At 37.6% G+C, this 17,247-nt stretch overlaps 6 protein-coding genes across 14 annotated transcripts; 3 read left to right on the forward strand and 3 right to left on the reverse strand.

Moving 5' to 3' along the window:
- Position 1: 1 nt before the first annotated feature.
- LOC136268672 (uncharacterized) lies at positions 2-3,554 on the reverse strand. Its single transcript, XM_066064072.1, has 4 exons — positions 3,402-3,554; positions 365-479; positions 253-316; positions 2-199 (listed from the first exon to the last, which is right to left on the reverse strand). Exons 1-4 carry the CDS (start codon positions 3,429-3,431, stop codon positions 91-93), a joined length of 318 nt encoding a protein of 105 aa, XP_065920144.1. The 5' UTR covers positions 3,432-3,554; the 3' UTR covers positions 2-90.
- LOC136268671 (desumoylating isopeptidase 1 homolog) lies at positions 3,447-8,368 on the forward strand. 2 transcript variants are annotated; one of them, XM_066064071.1, is made up of 8 exons: positions 3,474-3,633; positions 5,577-5,812; positions 7,373-7,448; positions 7,503-7,596; positions 7,644-7,751; positions 7,809-7,842; positions 7,898-8,033; positions 8,083-8,368. In XM_066064071.1, exons 2-8 carry the CDS (start codon positions 5,810-5,812, stop codon positions 8,154-8,156), a joined length of 525 nt encoding a protein of 174 aa, XP_065920143.1. In that variant the 5' UTR covers positions 3,474-3,633; positions 5,577-5,809; the 3' UTR covers positions 8,157-8,368. The 2 variants fall into 2 exon arrangements, with proteins under 2 accessions (XP_065920142.1, XP_065920143.1); XM_066064070.1 differs by lacking the exon at positions 5,577-5,812 and having other exon boundaries at positions 3,447-3,633.
- Positions 8,369-8,370: 2 nt separating this feature from the next.
- Positions 8,371-12,148, forward strand: LOC136268662 (betaine--homocysteine S-methyltransferase 1-like). Of its 4 annotated transcripts, XM_066064061.1 has the most exons (4): positions 8,371-8,472; positions 8,526-8,725; positions 8,785-9,038; positions 9,120-9,742. In XM_066064061.1, exons 1-4 carry the CDS (start codon positions 8,436-8,438, stop codon positions 9,625-9,627), a joined length of 999 nt encoding a protein of 332 aa, XP_065920133.1. In that variant the 5' UTR covers positions 8,371-8,435; the 3' UTR covers positions 9,628-9,742. The 4 variants fall into 4 exon arrangements, with proteins under 4 accessions (XP_065920133.1, XP_065920130.1, XP_065920132.1 ...); XM_066064058.1 differs by having other exon boundaries at positions 8,785-9,742; XM_066064060.1 differs by lacking the exons at positions 8,526-8,725; positions 8,785-9,038; positions 9,120-9,742 and adding exons at positions 10,936-11,135; positions 11,201-12,148 and having other exon boundaries at positions 8,399-8,472.
- Positions 11,797-13,666, reverse strand: LOC136268664 (spermatogenesis-associated protein 7 homolog). The gene is made up of 7 exons (XM_066064062.1): positions 13,511-13,666; positions 13,369-13,458; positions 13,111-13,158; positions 12,621-13,061; positions 12,416-12,530; positions 12,224-12,359; positions 11,797-12,175 (listed from the first exon to the last, which is right to left on the reverse strand). Exons 1-7 carry the CDS (start codon positions 13,563-13,565, stop codon positions 12,113-12,115), a joined length of 948 nt encoding a protein of 315 aa, XP_065920134.1. The 5' UTR covers positions 13,566-13,666; the 3' UTR covers positions 11,797-12,112.
- On the forward strand, positions 13,607-14,977 carry LOC136268665 (uncharacterized). 5 transcript variants are annotated; one of them, XM_066064065.1, is made up of 6 exons: positions 13,607-13,711; positions 13,801-13,896; positions 14,191-14,454; positions 14,624-14,652; positions 14,703-14,805; positions 14,858-14,977. In XM_066064065.1, exons 2-6 carry the CDS (start codon positions 13,824-13,826, stop codon positions 14,902-14,904), a joined length of 516 nt encoding a protein of 171 aa, XP_065920137.1. In that variant the 5' UTR covers positions 13,607-13,711; positions 13,801-13,823; the 3' UTR covers positions 14,905-14,977. The 5 variants fall into 5 exon arrangements, 3 of the variants coding, with proteins under 3 accessions (XP_065920137.1, XP_065920136.1, XP_065920135.1); XM_066064064.1 differs by having other exon boundaries at positions 13,801-14,454; positions 14,862-14,977; XM_066064063.1 differs by having other exon boundaries at positions 13,608-13,711; positions 13,801-14,454.
- Positions 14,879-15,937, reverse strand: LOC136268668 (CCAAT/enhancer-binding protein gamma-like). Its single transcript, XM_066064067.1, has one exon. The coding sequence runs from the start codon at positions 15,715-15,717 to the stop codon at positions 15,016-15,018; it is 702 nt and encodes a 233-aa protein (XP_065920139.1). The 5' UTR covers positions 15,718-15,937; the 3' UTR covers positions 14,879-15,015.
- Positions 15,938-17,247: the final 1,310 nt, after the last annotated feature.

Raw genomic sequence — 17,247 nt, forward strand, 5'->3', positions numbered from 1 at the left:
CTTTTTTTCTTCTTTCTTTACCTTTTTGACAACGCGTTTTTATAGTCAAACATTTTGTAGTATATAGTCATAAAGAGTTTTAATTACAACCTATGTAACTTTTGCTTCTCCTTCTGGTTCATCCCGCTTTTTATTTCCCTCCAACAGTGCCTTCTTAAACTGGTGCCTTTTAATAGCCAAACTGTATCTGCAGATACCCCTGTAAAGCATGGTAAAAGTAGGATTGGTTTTATTTATCACTTGTTTCTTTACCAAGCTGATATTGATGAAACAGCAAAACTCATTAGTCCATAGTCATATGCTTTGAGAGTCACTCCTACAGATAAGCAATACAGCCACTGTATTGTTAAATGCATTTACTAACCTCGCCTCATGTAGTGGATTGTTCCAACTGATAAACCACCAATGATACCATATAGCAGTGATCGTACCAAACAGGGAGTCTTTGTGAACTTGAAATGCCACCATTTGCGTGGACCCTGATATAAAAAGATATGTTTATCATCACAAAATTATATTACACGAACACCAAAAATTTAAGGATAAGAATTTGTAAAAATAGTTCTGTAGTTGTACAATGGCAGGGTGAGTTGTTCAGTTTGTTTTCTTCAATACTGTATGTATTTCAGGAATATGTGGCTGAATTCTAGCATTTTTGCATTACTCTAAATGTTACCAAATAGTTCAATACTCATTCATTAAGTTCGGATACTAAATTTGACATTCATTGTAGTCCTATTTAAAGCTACCACAGATAGTCTACCATTGTCTCATCAAACAATAGTCACCAAAACGATATCGCCTCAATCTGAACAAAACTGCCTAGGTTGCACGCTGCTAGAGGATTGGTCTGGGAATGTTTCAGTTAACATTTGATTCAGTATTTAAAAGCCTTCTTGTCCCTAGTAGAGTACACATCAATAAAGCTCTCAATCTGTATAGCTAGGTTTACTTCTCTACAGTGGCATCAATAGGGAGATGCTCTAATAAAACAGTCAAGTACCCAGCTATTCAGTTGTAGAAGTAGCATCAGTACAAAAGGGAGCTCCAGTACAGAAGTACATGGAGCAAAAGCACAGAAGTGCACCAGTTTTAACCACAACAATCTATTATGATGGCTGTTACAGCAATACTTCATTTAGCAAATAACTAATTAAGCATATGAATTGTTGCCATAAAGCTGTAGCTAGCTAGGGGACAGCTATGACAATGAGAGACTGCTTATGGTGTGGTATTACAAACAGTCCTGAAGAGACCAAGAGCGAGTAACTATTTACACTAGTCTAGGGTGACTAGTTGACATGATACTCGCATGGCCAGTCTGCTATCTCGCCTCCTCTTTTTCTTTGTGACATCATTGGTTGGCAAGATAGGGTCTGGTGAATTAGCGTTGGTAAAGTTGTGAATTTCCACCGAAATTTGGTGGATTTGATTTCATAAGCTAGCTGTATGTTGGCATGGCAAAACATGAATTTTACTGCAAAACTTCAAACAGGGCTGATACTATTGCTACGTACAGTTACGTAGCATTTTCCCAGCAAGAAACTATAGTAACTGTTTGCCCATGAACGCAACTTTATCATCACTAATAGACAAATATTATAAGGTTTTATAACGTGTAAAAATAGCCGTTATGTCTAGCAACCTAAATTTTGCATAATTTGTAGGTGACAATATATCTAAAGTAACTATATCATGTGTCATAAGATATGACATCTTGAAGTTTGTAGTTTTCCTATACATATCCATGTGAGGGGACAACAGTTGCCCTTTCTGGGCAATCACTTAATTGAGGGATTTCAAGGCATGCAAAAACCAGAAATTCAAAAAATTATCTCAATTTTACATAATTTGTAGGTGTGAATGTCAATAATATCTCCAAGTTTTGAATGGATACTGTATATAGGTATGACATTTTTGAACTCCATGATTTATGTGATTGCCCAGAAGGAATGTATGGGAAAATTACAACTTCAAAGTGTGATATCTCATGACTTATATATGCTATCCTTTAAAACTTGGAGAGGTGACTTTAGACATTGACACCTACAAATAGTGTATAATTTAGGTTGCTAGGGACAACAGGTAAATTTTTTTTATTATTATGAAAACCAGACCCTATCTCACCAACCAATGACATCACAAAGAAAAAGAGGAGGCGAAATAGCGGTCTGGCCATCTGGCCACATGAGATTAATAGATAAATTTCACAATAAGGAATTTTAAACCGTTGTCCCTAGCAACCTGAATTTTACATTATTTCGTAGGTGTGAATGTCAAAAGTAACGTCTCCAATTTTTAAAGGATAGCATATATAGGTCATGAGATATGACATTTTAAAGTTTGCATTTTTCCCATACATTATCTATGGGAGGGGCAGTTGCCCCTTCTGGGCAATCACATGGATAATGTATGGGAAAACCACAAATTTCAAAATGTCATATCTCATGATCTATATACTCTATCGTTTTAAAATTTGGAGATGTTGCTATAAACATTTATCCATACAAATATTGTAAAATTCAGGTTGCTAGGGGCAACTTTTGTTATTATGAAATTCATCCATTGCACCATAGATACTAAATACATAATGGATTGGAAACGCAATACATTTTACGGTTACGGGCTCGATACGGTCACGTGATGACATTTACGGGGCACAGCAGCATTTTCAATAGGCACAATACATTTTTATTCGAATTCGCCCAGAGTTTTCTCGAAAACAGGTGTCTTTTTTAATTCGTTCATCCTTTTTTTAGCACTCTCGAAGGTATGAACTTTTCTTTAGTATAGCATGTATCGCTAGACTTGTTTTCACAAAGCCAGGAAAACCCCCACAGCCACTACCGTCATGTAGCCATTCTTTCGCTTCGCTTACGGAAAGTAACTGCTGTACAGTGCTAAAAATAAATATTTTGTATTCATTACGATGTGGCGAAACTGTTCAGCACTTCTAAAACTTCGTACGTAATACGCCCTATGCACTAAAACCCCCACAGTAGTTTTTGAACACAAATTTCGCGTTCCTTCCTTCACACCTTCGGTTGTACGAAACGACTAACCTTCAGTCACAAACCAATAAATAGCTGAATCATTTAGCAATGATTTAACGCTTTATAAAACCTGTAATAGTAGTCTCAGTGTTAAGAACAACTGCAGTTTGTACACTTGGTAACGTTGCCATAAATCACGTGACCGTATCGAGCCCGTAACCGTAAAATGTATTGCGTTTCCAATCCATTATGTATTTAGTATCTATGATTGCACTTAGAAATTAACGAAGGGGCGGCCGCGCCAGACTACATGACACTAGACATATTAGCACTGTGCCCTATATAGCACCACATTACATGCTCACAGTGCTCATTACTTGGGGAAAATCATTTGAATATCTATAATACCTCTTCTTCTAGTTCATCGTCTGGATCCATGATTTCACAAAATTATTTCACTAAATAACAATGATTTCACAAAGTTTATTTCACGAAATAGGTTGATACGTTCAGGTTGACACTAGTAGTTTGAGTCCTTTTGAGTCCGAGTGACAGTCGGTTTGAATTGGTTGGGATACAAATGAGTACAGATGCGAGCGAGCCACCTGGTAGCAAGGTTTTTGTAAACGTCTACGATATTGTGAGTACATGTATATTAAATTTTTGTCACCCATCAGTTCCTTCCTTGTTAAATGTATTCAAGCCTGAGAACTGCAGTTAATATTTTTCATGTGGTAAATTCATTATCCGGTGTCGTACATGTATGTATTAGAGTAACTCATGTATAGATTATAAAACATAGACACCGCCCCTATCCAACCGTATGAATTGGGCGTCTATATCTTTATGTAGATCTCGAGGTAGATCTAGACTGTATAGCGTTAATATTATTGTATAGATATAGTGAGTGTGTTATCTATGTTTGAGATGTAAAAGTAAAAATTTCCTGATTTCAAACATATCCAAATGAATATGTGGAGGTATATAAATGTTTACAGTTAGTATAATCATAGATAATAGACACCCCATACTGGATTGGAAACTTCTAAGCGCCACCTAATCTATCCGCGCTTCGCGCCCCTTATACTATACACAGTACCGGGAGTATATTTTATAAGAACATGTTTTGCTTACTGGTGAGTAGTAAACCTACCGCTATGGAATATAAGGTTTGGCCTATTCATAGTGGGTGTACTGATGTGTATTAGGTAGAAGTTTGACAAGCGCGAAAGGTGATACTTGACTAAACTGGAGCGAATATACCATGAAACACATACCAGTACACGTAGCATTAGTTAGTAATAAGCATCAGCCTTAAACTAAACTTGTTCACCCCGCCATTTTCACAAACATGTTCATATACTTTTTATACGAAAAGCGCCTATACCAGTAGTAGGCCAATCGCCACCCAAGAAACAATCTACTAAACTTACTAGTTAAAGCAACCAAGCTGTATCCAGACAGTAAAACAGAATCTTCGAATGAAAAAGAGTGCTTGAAAACTTCAGGCGCGAAACGCGGATAGAACAGTAGTTTTGTATGGGCACTATACGTGTGCTTCCAATCCAGGTAGGGGTGTCTATTATCTATGGTATAATGTTTACAGTTAATAATATTATAATGTTTACAGTTAGGCCACTCCAAATAAATTCTCTGTTTCCCGTCCTGGACTCAGGCATATTTGCATGTGGGCGGGCGGTCCATTTCCATTATTTCATTATAGTATTGGCAGCTTTTCAAGCCATTATTTGCCTGCATGGCAATTGGCAAAACCATAAAAAGCTGCATAAAAGCATACTTAAGCTTGTTCTTTCCTTTTTAAGTTGCAAAATAGCACAAACGTGAAGTCTGTGCCGAACTGCTGACACTATTTCAAGATAGGTCTGTCAGTATGCAAGAATAGCCAGAAAATAATGGAAGAATATGGAATAAAGAGCTGACAGTAACCAAATGTGGGCCATGGACGGGAAACAGAAGTATAATGTTACAATTAGTCCCTAATTATCCTCCTCAAAATATTTAGACTATGCAGTATAAGCTTATGCTTTGATGAAGAATTTTAGCACAGATAATATGTGACTGAATTTGACAAAACCAGGCTTCCACACACATCCAATTTTATGACGTTGAGAGATCACAACTCAACAGAGGAATATGCCATCATCTTCAAATTTTGATCTGTGATGTTGTAATGCTATAAAAACATTCTGTGAAAGTTTCAGGTCAATAGCATACTGGCTGTTACTGGTCAAAATATGGAAGTCTGGTCTTGTCAAATTTGGTCACATATATATGTTGCATGTGGATTGGAAACCTGCATATAAAATGTATTATGAATGATATACAGTCTTTGTAATAGAATGTCACAATGTTTTATGGATTTGGTAGTAGAGACTAATATAGATTAACGCGACTCTCTCACAGTTGCAGAACATTTTTGAAATGTATAGGGCCTTTTTGTCAAGTAGTAGTGTCTTGTTATCATCCCTAAAGTTGTTTAATGTTGTTGTGGTTGTGTAGGTTATAATTACTGGTTAACTGCGCTGTTTGTGGTTAGTATGTTGCTCTGGTATGTTTGTGTAGGGTAATCTCTGACTAGGTGATGGCGAAAGAAAGGATAGCCACTCAATTTAAAGAACATAACTGTGTTTTATTTCTTTAGCTATTAAAACCTGATATAGAATGGATTATCGAGTGGATGAAGCATGAATGTAACGGAATGTTTGTGTAAAATCATGGCAGTGGGAGCATGTACTTATGCACACTTGGCACACGTGAAAGAACAGTATCTGTTCTGTTTTCTTTAGCAACACACAATGGTGAGCTGGCATCATGTGAAGCTGCACCACAGTGAAACATTCAGACAACTATGTACCTGGCAACAGAAACTACCAATATGCACTCACAGAGACTAAAGCAGGGGCTCTTCATTCCATTACTATTCATACACTAGAAAAATACGAACTAGAATCAGTTTCGTATAAAACACAGTCTTCCTCTTCGTAAACAGCTCATTTCACCATAAATGAAGTTTTAAACCTTATTACAAGGGGTGTTTCGTGCAATTTACGGAGTCGTTTCCAATCCATGTGCAAATATATGTATATATTATAGTAAGAGGCTGCCAAATTATTTAACCAAGCATAACAATTTTCCTGATTTAAAAAAAAAAAAAAAAACTACTATTTTGCATATAAGCAACAGGAATTGTGTTAAACCAAAATGTTTATCATGCATGAAGTGTAAATCCAGTGTGTACTTTTGGCCAATTTATACATTAAACAAGAGAAAAATAAACATCAAGAGTATGTAAATAGGGAGTTTTTATTATGTACTCTTGCTATATAATAAGTTACTTTGTTTGCTATTATATGTATTTTGTTATCTGTACAAAGATTTCCTGATGGAATATATGCTCCTTATGTTGTTGAATGACATGGAAATAGTAGACTACATTTTAAACATGTACCAGCAATTCTTTTTAAAATACTCTAATAGAACACACATCCTTCAAAGAACTCAATTTCAATCACATAGACAGTACTTATTTGATTATCTGCATACTTTTCTATCCCAAGTTACATTGCTGTTAGTGTTAACTCTATGCTGGGTATTAGCAAGAGTCAGTGATACTATTTCTAACACTGTATAGTCCTAGAAGTTTAAAGGCTTCTTTTCGAGTATCATATACTGGCTATTATATTTTCATATTTAACTACAAAGGTCATCCCAGACATGACGGTGTGGCCTGCAAGAATAGCACTGTTCAAGAGCACATCTGATACCTCAAGAATAACATTGTGAACACATACAAAATAATAAAAGACAACAGTCAAGAATTTTCAACTGCGTCTCGGCCATGAGTCACCATGTTAAGTGACACCTGCCTTCAAGTGTTTATAATTGAAGGAGTGCTGTCCATTATATATCCTTGCTCAGTCTTCAATAATTTGCTGGCTTAGAAGTTTGAACATTCTTCATCATTCATTGAAACTGATTACGGTAAGGAAACGGAGAAATCTATATGTTACATGAGAAAAAAGCCATTTAACTTTTGCGCAATCATCTATTACAGGACTTACACAGCGTTAGGTACTCTCCTCTCCACTCTTGGTATGAGCAGGAGTTTATAAGTGCTGAAATATTGCGCCTTTGGCACTTATAAGCTCCTGGTATGAGTGACCCTCAAAAATATACCACAAAAATACTTATATCTCATTTGCAACAAATATACAAACGAACATACAAGCACGCACACGTTTTTTCGGACAAGTTCAGGTGTGCGCTCACAGCCAGACTTTGGCTAGCCATGGGTGCACCTAATTTAAAAATACATATATCTTTATACATGCATATGTAACTGCTTTAATATATTTCAGGCTGTTAATAATAATCAGCAGCTAGCAAGATTTGGTGTGGGAATACATCATACTGGCATCGAAGTGTACGGCATTGGTATGCAACAATACTTTGTACATGTTCTCACTGTGTGAGTGTGTGCTACCATAGAGTATGCATATGGCGGCCATGCTTTTGATGACACTGGAGTATACGAAATGAGCCCTAGAAATGAAGAGGAGGTGTGCGGTGAAGTCATATTCAAGTAACAAATAAACTAAGTGTATAATTTGTAAATGATTTGTGTTTTAGTGTCTCTCTTTTTGTCGGAAAAACTGACCTATCCGAGTCTCAAGCCAGAACACGAATTTACCAGATAGCCGAGCAATTCAGTGGGAACACTTATCATTTATTAACAAGGTAAGTTGATGTGTATTCTATTGATGCTAAACTACATGCAGTAACACACTGTTTCAGAAATTGCAATCACTTCACTCAAGAAGTTTGTCAAGTAAGGTCTCATGTTTAAAAAGTAGATGTAGCTATACTTATATCATCTCTATTAGGAATTGACTGGGGAAATTTTACCCAGTTGGGTAAACAGACTAGCAAAGGTCAGCTCCTACATTCCATTTGTCAACTCGTTTCTCCCAGCTTCATGGCTTTATCCATGGAGGGATGAAAAAGATGAACAATCACAAAGTAAGGCTATAACCTTAAAAGTTGATCATTTTTATGTGTTCCTTCATAGCCTCAAGCCCGGTATCATTTTCTGCAAGTTATAAAAGAATGCCAATTCCTTCAGAAAAATCATATATTGTATAATCACAAATCTCCAATGACTATTTATTTATTAAAAATTGTACATATACTATATTTGACATACATGAACTCACACTACCAGGAGTTCATAATACCAAGAGTCCATACTGATTTGTCTTTTGGAACACTGTAATTGAACAATCAGTAATTTGTGTGTGTTTGCTGTAGTAGAAAGGGCCATGATTCCAGTTTAAATTATATATAGTTTAAAAGTACATATACGCTACCTATTGTTCTCTTGCGCATGCGTAAATAACTCATTAACATTCACCTTTGGTGCAGATGGCGGAGTCACCTACTGGCAAGCGAGCCAAGAAAAGTGAGGATAAGTGAATATATGATCTTTACGTTATGAGTTTTGCTTTTTGGTAGGTGTCCGTAGTCTTGAAGAAAGGCTTAATGCGGGAGAGAGCGTGATAGTCGCTGAGGGATACCTGTTAGCCTTATCGCGCAGGGGTTATATTTCTCATGGCACGTTTATCCCTGACGTTGTGTTAGAACACCCAGAGATGGTGAGACTGCTTCATTACGAGTTCGCCCACTGTGGCAGTGACGTAATGGAAGCTTTTCAAGTAAGGTACTTCCATTTTTTGTTACAGTGCAAATCTTAACAGCTTTTTTTTTTGTCTAGTACTTCACACTGCGAAGCCATCTGAGGAAAATTGGGCGAGAAGATGATTTAGAGAAATGCAATCGGTTAGCATTAAAAATGGCTAAGGAGGTAGCTGATGAAAAGGGCTTGCTATTTGCTGGTGGGCTTTGCAACAGTTCCATATATGTTCCAGGTGATGAGAAATCACATAAGGAAGTTAGGGCCATTTTCGAAGAGCAAGTCAAATGGTGTGTCGAGGAAGGAGTAGACTACATGATTGGAGAGACATTTAGGTACTTTGGAGAAGCCATGATTGCACTAGACGTGATTAAGGCACATGGAAAACCTGCTGTGATTACCTTCTGTTTTCATAGAAAGGATGACAACGGACAATTTACCTTACTAGATGAGGTAAATATCGGTGATGCTTGTAAGCAAATTGCAGATGCTGGAGCTCTTGTAGTGGGATTGAACTGTGCTAGAGGTCCTGGTATGATGATAGAGGTCATTGAAGAAATCAGTAAGAAGTGTCCTAATGTCCACCTGGCAGCTCTACCAGTAGCATATCGCACAACTGAAGAGGAGCCAACCTTCTACAACATCACCGATAAAGGACTGAATCAACCAGCTTATCCAGATGGACTTGATCCACTTCTTGTCTCCATCTCAGAAATAAAGGATTTCACAAAAAAAGCTTATGACTTGGGTGTACGTTATTTTGGGATCTGTTGTGGTAATTCTGGTCATTACACGCGGACAATGGCAGAAACATTAGGTCGTTCCCCACCAGCCAGCAAATATGCTACAGATGTCACCAGTAGCAGTAGTGTTGGACAGGAGATGAAGGGTCGGACCAAAATGCAAGATGGTCGTATTTTGTAAACTCAGTGTTATTTTATTGTGTAGAAATTGTACATTATTTTATTTAAATTTTGTACATTTTTATAGTTAGATTTCATATTTATTGTTTTGTTTTAAATCCAAGTTGTTCTTTTAACTCTGCAACCATTTCCATCATTTTGTCCTGAGAAAACAGTGGACATTGGTAATAAGAGTGTACAAAATACTTCACAACTAACCTTTTCTAGCTTGTGTTGGTTGTGTTCAATATGGCATCCTATTAGCAACTCCAACGCAGAGTCACTCAGGTACTGTCTAGATCAGATATCCTGGGTGATCCCCAAGATGAAGCCTAAATATTCCAGCTCTTCCTGTCTGCAAGAAAAATAGGTTAATGCTATTAATAAAATGTGTATCCCAGACTGTGTTTACCGTCTAAGCATTTTTTATTCTATCTTCTTTGACTTCAGCATCCGCTGTGACATGTTTTCTTGGTGAAGTATATAGCTTTTATGGGTGAACCACATAATGGCGTCCGTACTTGGTAACCAATATCTGTTTAATAATAGAGCAGTGTATCTCATGCAGTGGCTGTATGTAATATGTTCTTAGCTACATGCTTCAGTAGTGGATGACTTTTGGCTAGAGAATTTTTTCATCACTGCCCGCAGCTGTTGAGTGTCTGTTTCTTGTTTTCACATTTACTGTACAGTTGTGATAACCTAAAATGCATGAATTGTTCTTGTGCTATTCAAGGAGAAAGCAGGTTTCCATATTTCCTTCCTGCTTCCATCTTTAACTAGAGAATTTTTTCTGCTATGGTAGATATAACCTGTTACTGAGTATGCCTGTTTTTGTGACATAATTTCTCCACTGTTCTGTATGGGTGACTGCTTCATCACCAGAATCAAAACTAGTGTCACTTAAACTGACATCGCTGTCCACAGGGTGAATGCCAGTTTCAAAACTTGAGTTACGCGAGGGTTCATGATACCTTCCTGAGCCATCCAATAGCATTCTGTGACGATCATAACAACAACAACAACAACATACTGCTTTGTGTTTTGGATCACTCTAATTGAACAATCAGTAATTTATGTATGTGAACCATTGCAATGTGTTAGAATATAAGCAGCTGCTGTAGTAGAAAAGGCCATCATTCCATATATTGTATTCATGTGTTATACGCTACCTCAATACAGTACCTACCTATTGTTCTCTTGCGCATGCGCAAATAACTCGATCTCAACATTCACCTTTGGAGCAGATGGCGGAGTTACCTATTGGCAAGCGAGCCAAAAAAAGTGAGGATATGTGAATATATTATCTTTACGTTATGAGTTTTGGTAGGTGTCCGCAGTCTTGAAGAAAGGCTTAATGCAGGAGAGAGCGTGATAGTCGCCGAGGGATACCTGTTATCTTTATCGCGCAGGGGTTATGTTTCTCATGGCTCGTTCATCCCTGACGTTGTGTTAGAACACCCAGAGATGGTGAGACTGCTTCATTACGAGTTCGCCCACTGTGGTAGTGACGTGATGGAAGCTTTTCAAGTAAGGAACTTTTTTTTCTTTTTTTTTGTTACAGTGCAAAAATTAACAGCTTTTTTTTTGTTTAGTACTACACACTGCGAAGCCATCTGAGGAAAATTGGGCGAGAAGATGATTTAGAGAAATGCAATCGGTTAGCATTAAAAATGGCTAAGGAGGTAGCTGATGAAAAGGGCTTGCTATTTGCTGGTGGGCTTTGCAACAGTTCCATATATGTTCCAGGTGATGAGAAATCACACAAGGAAGTTAGGGCCATTTTCGAAGAGCAAGTCAAATGGTGTGTCGAGGAAGGAGTAGACTACATGATTGGAGAGACATTTAGGTACTTTGGAGAAGCCATGATTGCGCTAGACGTGATTAAGGCACATGGAAAACCTGCTGTGATCACCTTCTGTTTTCATAGAAAGGATGACAATGGACAATTTACCTTACTAGATGAAGTAAATATCGGTGATGCTTGTAAGCAAATTGCAGATGCTGGAGCTCTTGTAGTGGGATTGAACTGTGCTAGAGGTCCTGGTATGATGATAGAGGTCATTGAAGAAATCAGAAAGAAGTGTCCTAATGTCCACCTGGCAGCTCTACCAGTAGCATATCGCACAACTGAAGAGGAGCCAACCTTCTACAACATCACCGACAAAGGACTGAATCAACCAGCCTATCCAGATGGACTTGATCCACTTCTTGTCTCCATCTCAGAAATAAAGGATTTCACAAAAAAAGCTTATGATTTGGGTGTGCGTTATTTTGGAATCTGTTGTGGTAATTCTGGTCATTACACACGGACAATGGCAGAAACGTTAGGTCGTTCCCCACCAGCCAGCAAATATGCTACAGATGTCACCAGTAGCAGTAGTGTTGGACAGGAGATGAAGGGTCGGACCAAAATGCAAGATGGTCGTATCTTGTGAATTATTTTATTGTGTAGAAATTGTACATTGTATTAAATTTTGTACATTTTTCATAGTTAGATTTTGTATTTATTGCTTAGTTTTAAATCCAAGTTGTTCTTTTAACTCTGCAACCATTTCCATCATTTTGTCCTGAGAAAACTTAGGTAACAAAAGCGTATAGAATACTTCACAACTAACCTTGTCTAACTTGTGTTGGTTGCGTTTGATATGGCATCCTATCAGTAACTCCAATGCTGTGTCACTTAGGTACTGTCTAGATAAGATATCCTGGGTGATCCCTGAGATGAAGCCTAAATATTCCAGCTCTTCCTGTCTGCATGAAATAGGTTAATGCTATTAGTAAAATGTATATCCCAGACTGTGTGTTACCTTCTTAGCATTTTTATTCTATCTTCCTTGACTTCAGCATCTGTGACATGTTTTCTTGATGAAGTAGCTTTTATGGGTGAACCACACAATGGCGTCTGTACATTGTGTCCAATATCTGTTTAAAAGAACAGTGTATCTCATCAGTTAACACAATGGCTGTACGTAATATCAAGAGTATTATGAACTCTTGGTAATATGCTCTTACATGCTTCAGTAGTGGGTGAGTTTTGGCCAGAGAGTTTTTCATCACTGTTAGCTGTCGAGTGTCTGTTTCTTGTTTTCATATTTACTGTACAGTTGTGATAACCATCTGTAGATGATTGATTTAGTGAGGGGTAAAATGCATGAATTGTTCCTGTGCTATTCAAGGAGAAAGCAGGTTTCCATATTTCCTTCCTGCTTTCATCTTTAACTGGAGAATTTTTTCTGCTACTGTAGATATAGCCTGTTAGTCTGCCTGTTTTTGTGGCATAATTTCTCCACTGTTCTGTCTGAGTGACTGCTGATTCATCACCAGAATCAAAACTAGTGTCACTTAAACTGGCATGGCTGTCCACAGGGTGAATGCCAGTTTCGAAACTTGAGTTAAGCGAGGGTTCATGATGCCTTCCTGAGCCATCCAATAGCATTCTCTGACAATCCCTAGCTGTAAATATACATATTAATAAAAAGTGTATCTGTAATAGTTTGTATACCTTTGGTTGCCTTCTGCATTGACACAGGTGGGCGAGAGTCAGTTTTAGCTGTGATAGTGTGAATATCAAAACATCATTATAACACTCACTCGTGATTATCCTGAATACTTGTAATTGCAAATTTTGGATAGAGGCATAGCCTGTACATCCAAATCATACGCACAATTAAAAGTCATACATTTAATATATTGCTATAATATAGTGTCTGTCCAGCAGATTCTTAAATTGATCAGGGAAGTTGAGTCAATCACTACTTACCTTGGACTGATGCAATTCTATTGTAATGGGCCTTCATGTGGTTGGATATCAAAGAATGCGATGATTCCAACTTGGCTCGTGGAGTAAAAGCTGTACAACAATTGGATTTAAGGCAACTTTGGCGACATACGAATTTACTTACTTATAAAATGTTCTTTCGTGTGTCCACTCTTCGTCTTGTACCCGCGATGGCTCATACTCGCTCGAGGTGGCCACACATTCACGTTGCTAACGTAGTGGTGTTTACTAAGACATTATCCAAGGTGCGTTATTTGGAATTTAAAGTGTGCGTTATATGAAATAAAATCTAGAATAGTCCTAAGACACAGAGATTAGAGATGAGGTATGTATTGTGAATAATGTCTGGTGTGTGCAGGATGTTTTTATGACCTTTACGTGAATTTGGTGCCACATTGTTTATCAAAATTATAGAAAAGGAAATTGGGAATGAGGTCATGGATAATATTCACCTAACGGAAGAGCAGTTTCATTGTTTCTCTCAATTGGCAAAGAATCCAAAGTATGCAGGTAAAGGTTTTGTAGAGGATACCACATTCAAGTACCCCAGCTGGGAGGAATTGGTGACAGAGTCAGTAACAAATTGCCGTCCGTATTTTGTTTGGTGCAGTATTGGTGGATGGTTGGGTGCCTTAAAACTTGGACTAGATGAACTACAATGTCCAGAAGCACAACAACTTTATAGTAGCATACAGCAAGCTTTTAATCATTGTTTAAGTGTACGTGAAGCGCAACAGAGTTTTCGATATCAACGTAGAAATGACAGTAATCGAGTGATTAGCTTTATTTACTTTATGTCACTAGGAAAAGGTATGTTTCAGATAAGACTGGATTCTCCTGATGAAAGGACATCTTCTGACTTGCATTTAAGTTGTGTACATCGACGATGGGGTGCTAACATGAAAGAATTAAATTCTAGACCAGACCTCAGAGATGGTATATTTCAGTCAAAGGTTGAGAAACTTACAGCAGAGGCAAAGCAGGTGAACAGGGTTGGTCCTGCTTGGTCTAAACAGTTACCGAGTATGGCTCATTTGGTTCAGCTCATTCGATGTGAAGAAAAGGAAGGTTAGAATTCTGGTCAGTTTAATTTGGGAATCTTGTGATTGTTGTACCTGGTGTTTTTATTTGTGGTAAGGTGCTATTTAAACTTGTCAAGAATCCACTCAATTGTTTGCCTTTATACAGGAGATTGCAACATATCCTTGTGATAAGAATTTTTATTGTTATTTTTCAGGTACCTCCCAACGAAAGGAACTTCTCTTGGTTAGTCAGGGCGTATCACTATTTATCTGTTATTTCTTTTTGTTTCTAAGGGGCTTGAAAAAGAAATCCAGCGTGCAATAAGCTCCTGCCTAATTGTAACACAGAAGAAATCTGGTTTCTACAAGTATGAAAATAAACTCAGATTACGTCTGGGTATGCAATGCAAATTGTATTGAATGTTACATAAGCTCTGTATTTACAATAGGTAGAAGACTTCAGTCATATGTAAGAAGGCGAATTCGTAAAATTTAATACATTGTAAAATAATCAATTTACATACATAAATACACAATGTTTCTATTAACGACTTCAGCAGTTAAATACAGTTATGTGCATATAAAAATTCAGAGTAGTAAAATTGTGTTAATTTGCAGTAGAGGTTGATGATGTAGAGGTAGTTCCTACTGATGAAAACAAACTTTTTAGAACATTAATCTCCTTGTTTAGTAAAGTAAGCTTTTCTCGTAATTTTTGGTTCTCTTCCTCCAGCTCAGTAACCCGTTTTTCTGTTTCTTCCCTCTTATGCCTAGTTTTATCTCTGCTCCTCCTAACTGCTACGTTGTTTCTTTCACGTCGTCTCCTATACTCATCACTATTCTTATCCATCAACTTTTTGCCAACCAAAACTTGACTGGGTTTTGCTCGGGGTGATTTTCCCGGAGCACTTCCCAACTGTTGCTGTTGTTGCTCTGCAATTTGCTGTGCAGCTTCTTGATTTGTTAAGTTCAACTGATCCATTCTGCCAGTCACTACAAAATGTCCAGGGTTGTAGCCAAAAGCTGACTGGTGATATGGTAGGCGATTGTCAGCTAAAGGTGGTGATGTTTGGTATAACTCCTCCTTTACTGCAATTGGTTGCGCTGAATCCAGTGACAAAAAGTCTGCCAAATCGATCGGCTCTTCTCCGCTATTCAAATAGCTAACTTGCCCGGGATACTTAGAATTGACGGCACAACGTGGCGCCTGATTCTGTGCCGCTTGGCTCTGTGCTGCTTCCTTCACGTACGGCGAGTGTACTCCCTGCATGAATAATTCAAAGTTACCATAAATCGTATGTTGCTCCATCACCGGTAATCATTTTGTATTATAACTTAAAACAGTTCAAAATTAACTATCTTTATCTTAAACTATATACAGGAATGAAAGTGTAAGAAAACTTGAAAGGGACGCTCTTGATTTGATAAATAATGACAGTTTTTTTATAATTTCCCGCAGATCTTTCCCTTACGAAATTCGAAAAGGCAGTATTACACTTTCACGCTTTTTTTACAACAAAAGTACAGTCAGCAAACTTACACGTATTAATATGATGACTCGGCCATCTTGCGCAACCTTTACTGGATTACATCATTCTAAAAATAGCAACCGCATGCATGTAAACTCATACACGTTGCAATTTTAATTTGATAGACAAGCCACATTCAGGGCGTATAATAATTGTGATGCCTATAAACAATATTCACTTTGTGTACCTATTTACACTGCTATTATATAGTTAATTTTGAGCTGCAGATCCTCCTTTTCATGGAGTTATACTGGCAAAGGCTCTTTATAATTAGTTAATACATTTTTTTGATACAGGCAAGGGGAAGCACCTATAGTTGAGCAGGATGTGCTTTACAATGACCTAATCTTTCTATACGGTTATCACAAGAGCTGCCATGTCATGGCCATTCGATACTTCCACATACATGTACTAATGTTACATCATCCTGTTTGCAGTGTAGTGCCACTCTTTATTTTTAATACAATTTGGACCATTCCATTGTTACATCAGCTATCACTATGTATATGGGCGGTTAAAATATTGTCTGAGTATCAACCACTTCCTTGAATGGTTGGAACAATAGGACAGATTAGTTGTGTCCTGCAACACCATAGATTGTGTATGCTTAAGGTATACACATGTCACTCAATTTGTATATTTTTAATAAAAGTAACAAATCTTACTTGGGGGAAAGAGTAGTATCCTAGCTGCAGGATGTCTCATAGGTGACAATGGGTTAATAGAGGAACCTGGACCTCTCCTGCTAGTGAGCATGAGAGATTTATTTCCCAGCTAACAGCGAGTGAAAGTTTGCATAACATGATTGATGACACAGCTGGGTGCATGGAACATTTTGGGTAAGAGTGTCCATGTAGGCATGGATCTTTCAGCTGGTGGTATACAATCACTACTGAACTGGTGGACTAGGATGTTTTTCTTTTGTAATAGCTATTTTGGTAAATGTACATGAGTATGCATGTGGAAGCCAGTTGTAATGTCCATTTATTTTAGGGCCATACTGACAAAATTGAGCAGGTAAATCATTGCAAAATAATGCCCAGATCAGTCTTAATATCATGTTAGTGACATCACCACATTTAAAAGCACAATTTATTTGCTGCTGTTGGGTTTAAGGCTATAGTATGTTCACGTTGAGCTGAACCCTGAAAAACAGCTAAAATTAAAAAGTGGATTTTTTCTCAACAGAGTTAACATTTCTGCCAACCAGATGAGTATTGGTAACAGCAAAGGTGTCAACAACAGACACGTACGGTTTGGCTCCATTACAAGTTTGGGAAAGGGCTCTAATGGACACTGTACTTATATGG

This window comes from Dysidea avara, chromosome 10 (assembly GCF_963678975.1).
Source record: "Dysidea avara chromosome 10, odDysAvar1.4, whole genome shotgun sequence".
NCBI lineage: Eukaryota > Metazoa > Porifera > Demospongiae > Dictyoceratida > Dysideidae > Dysidea > Dysidea avara.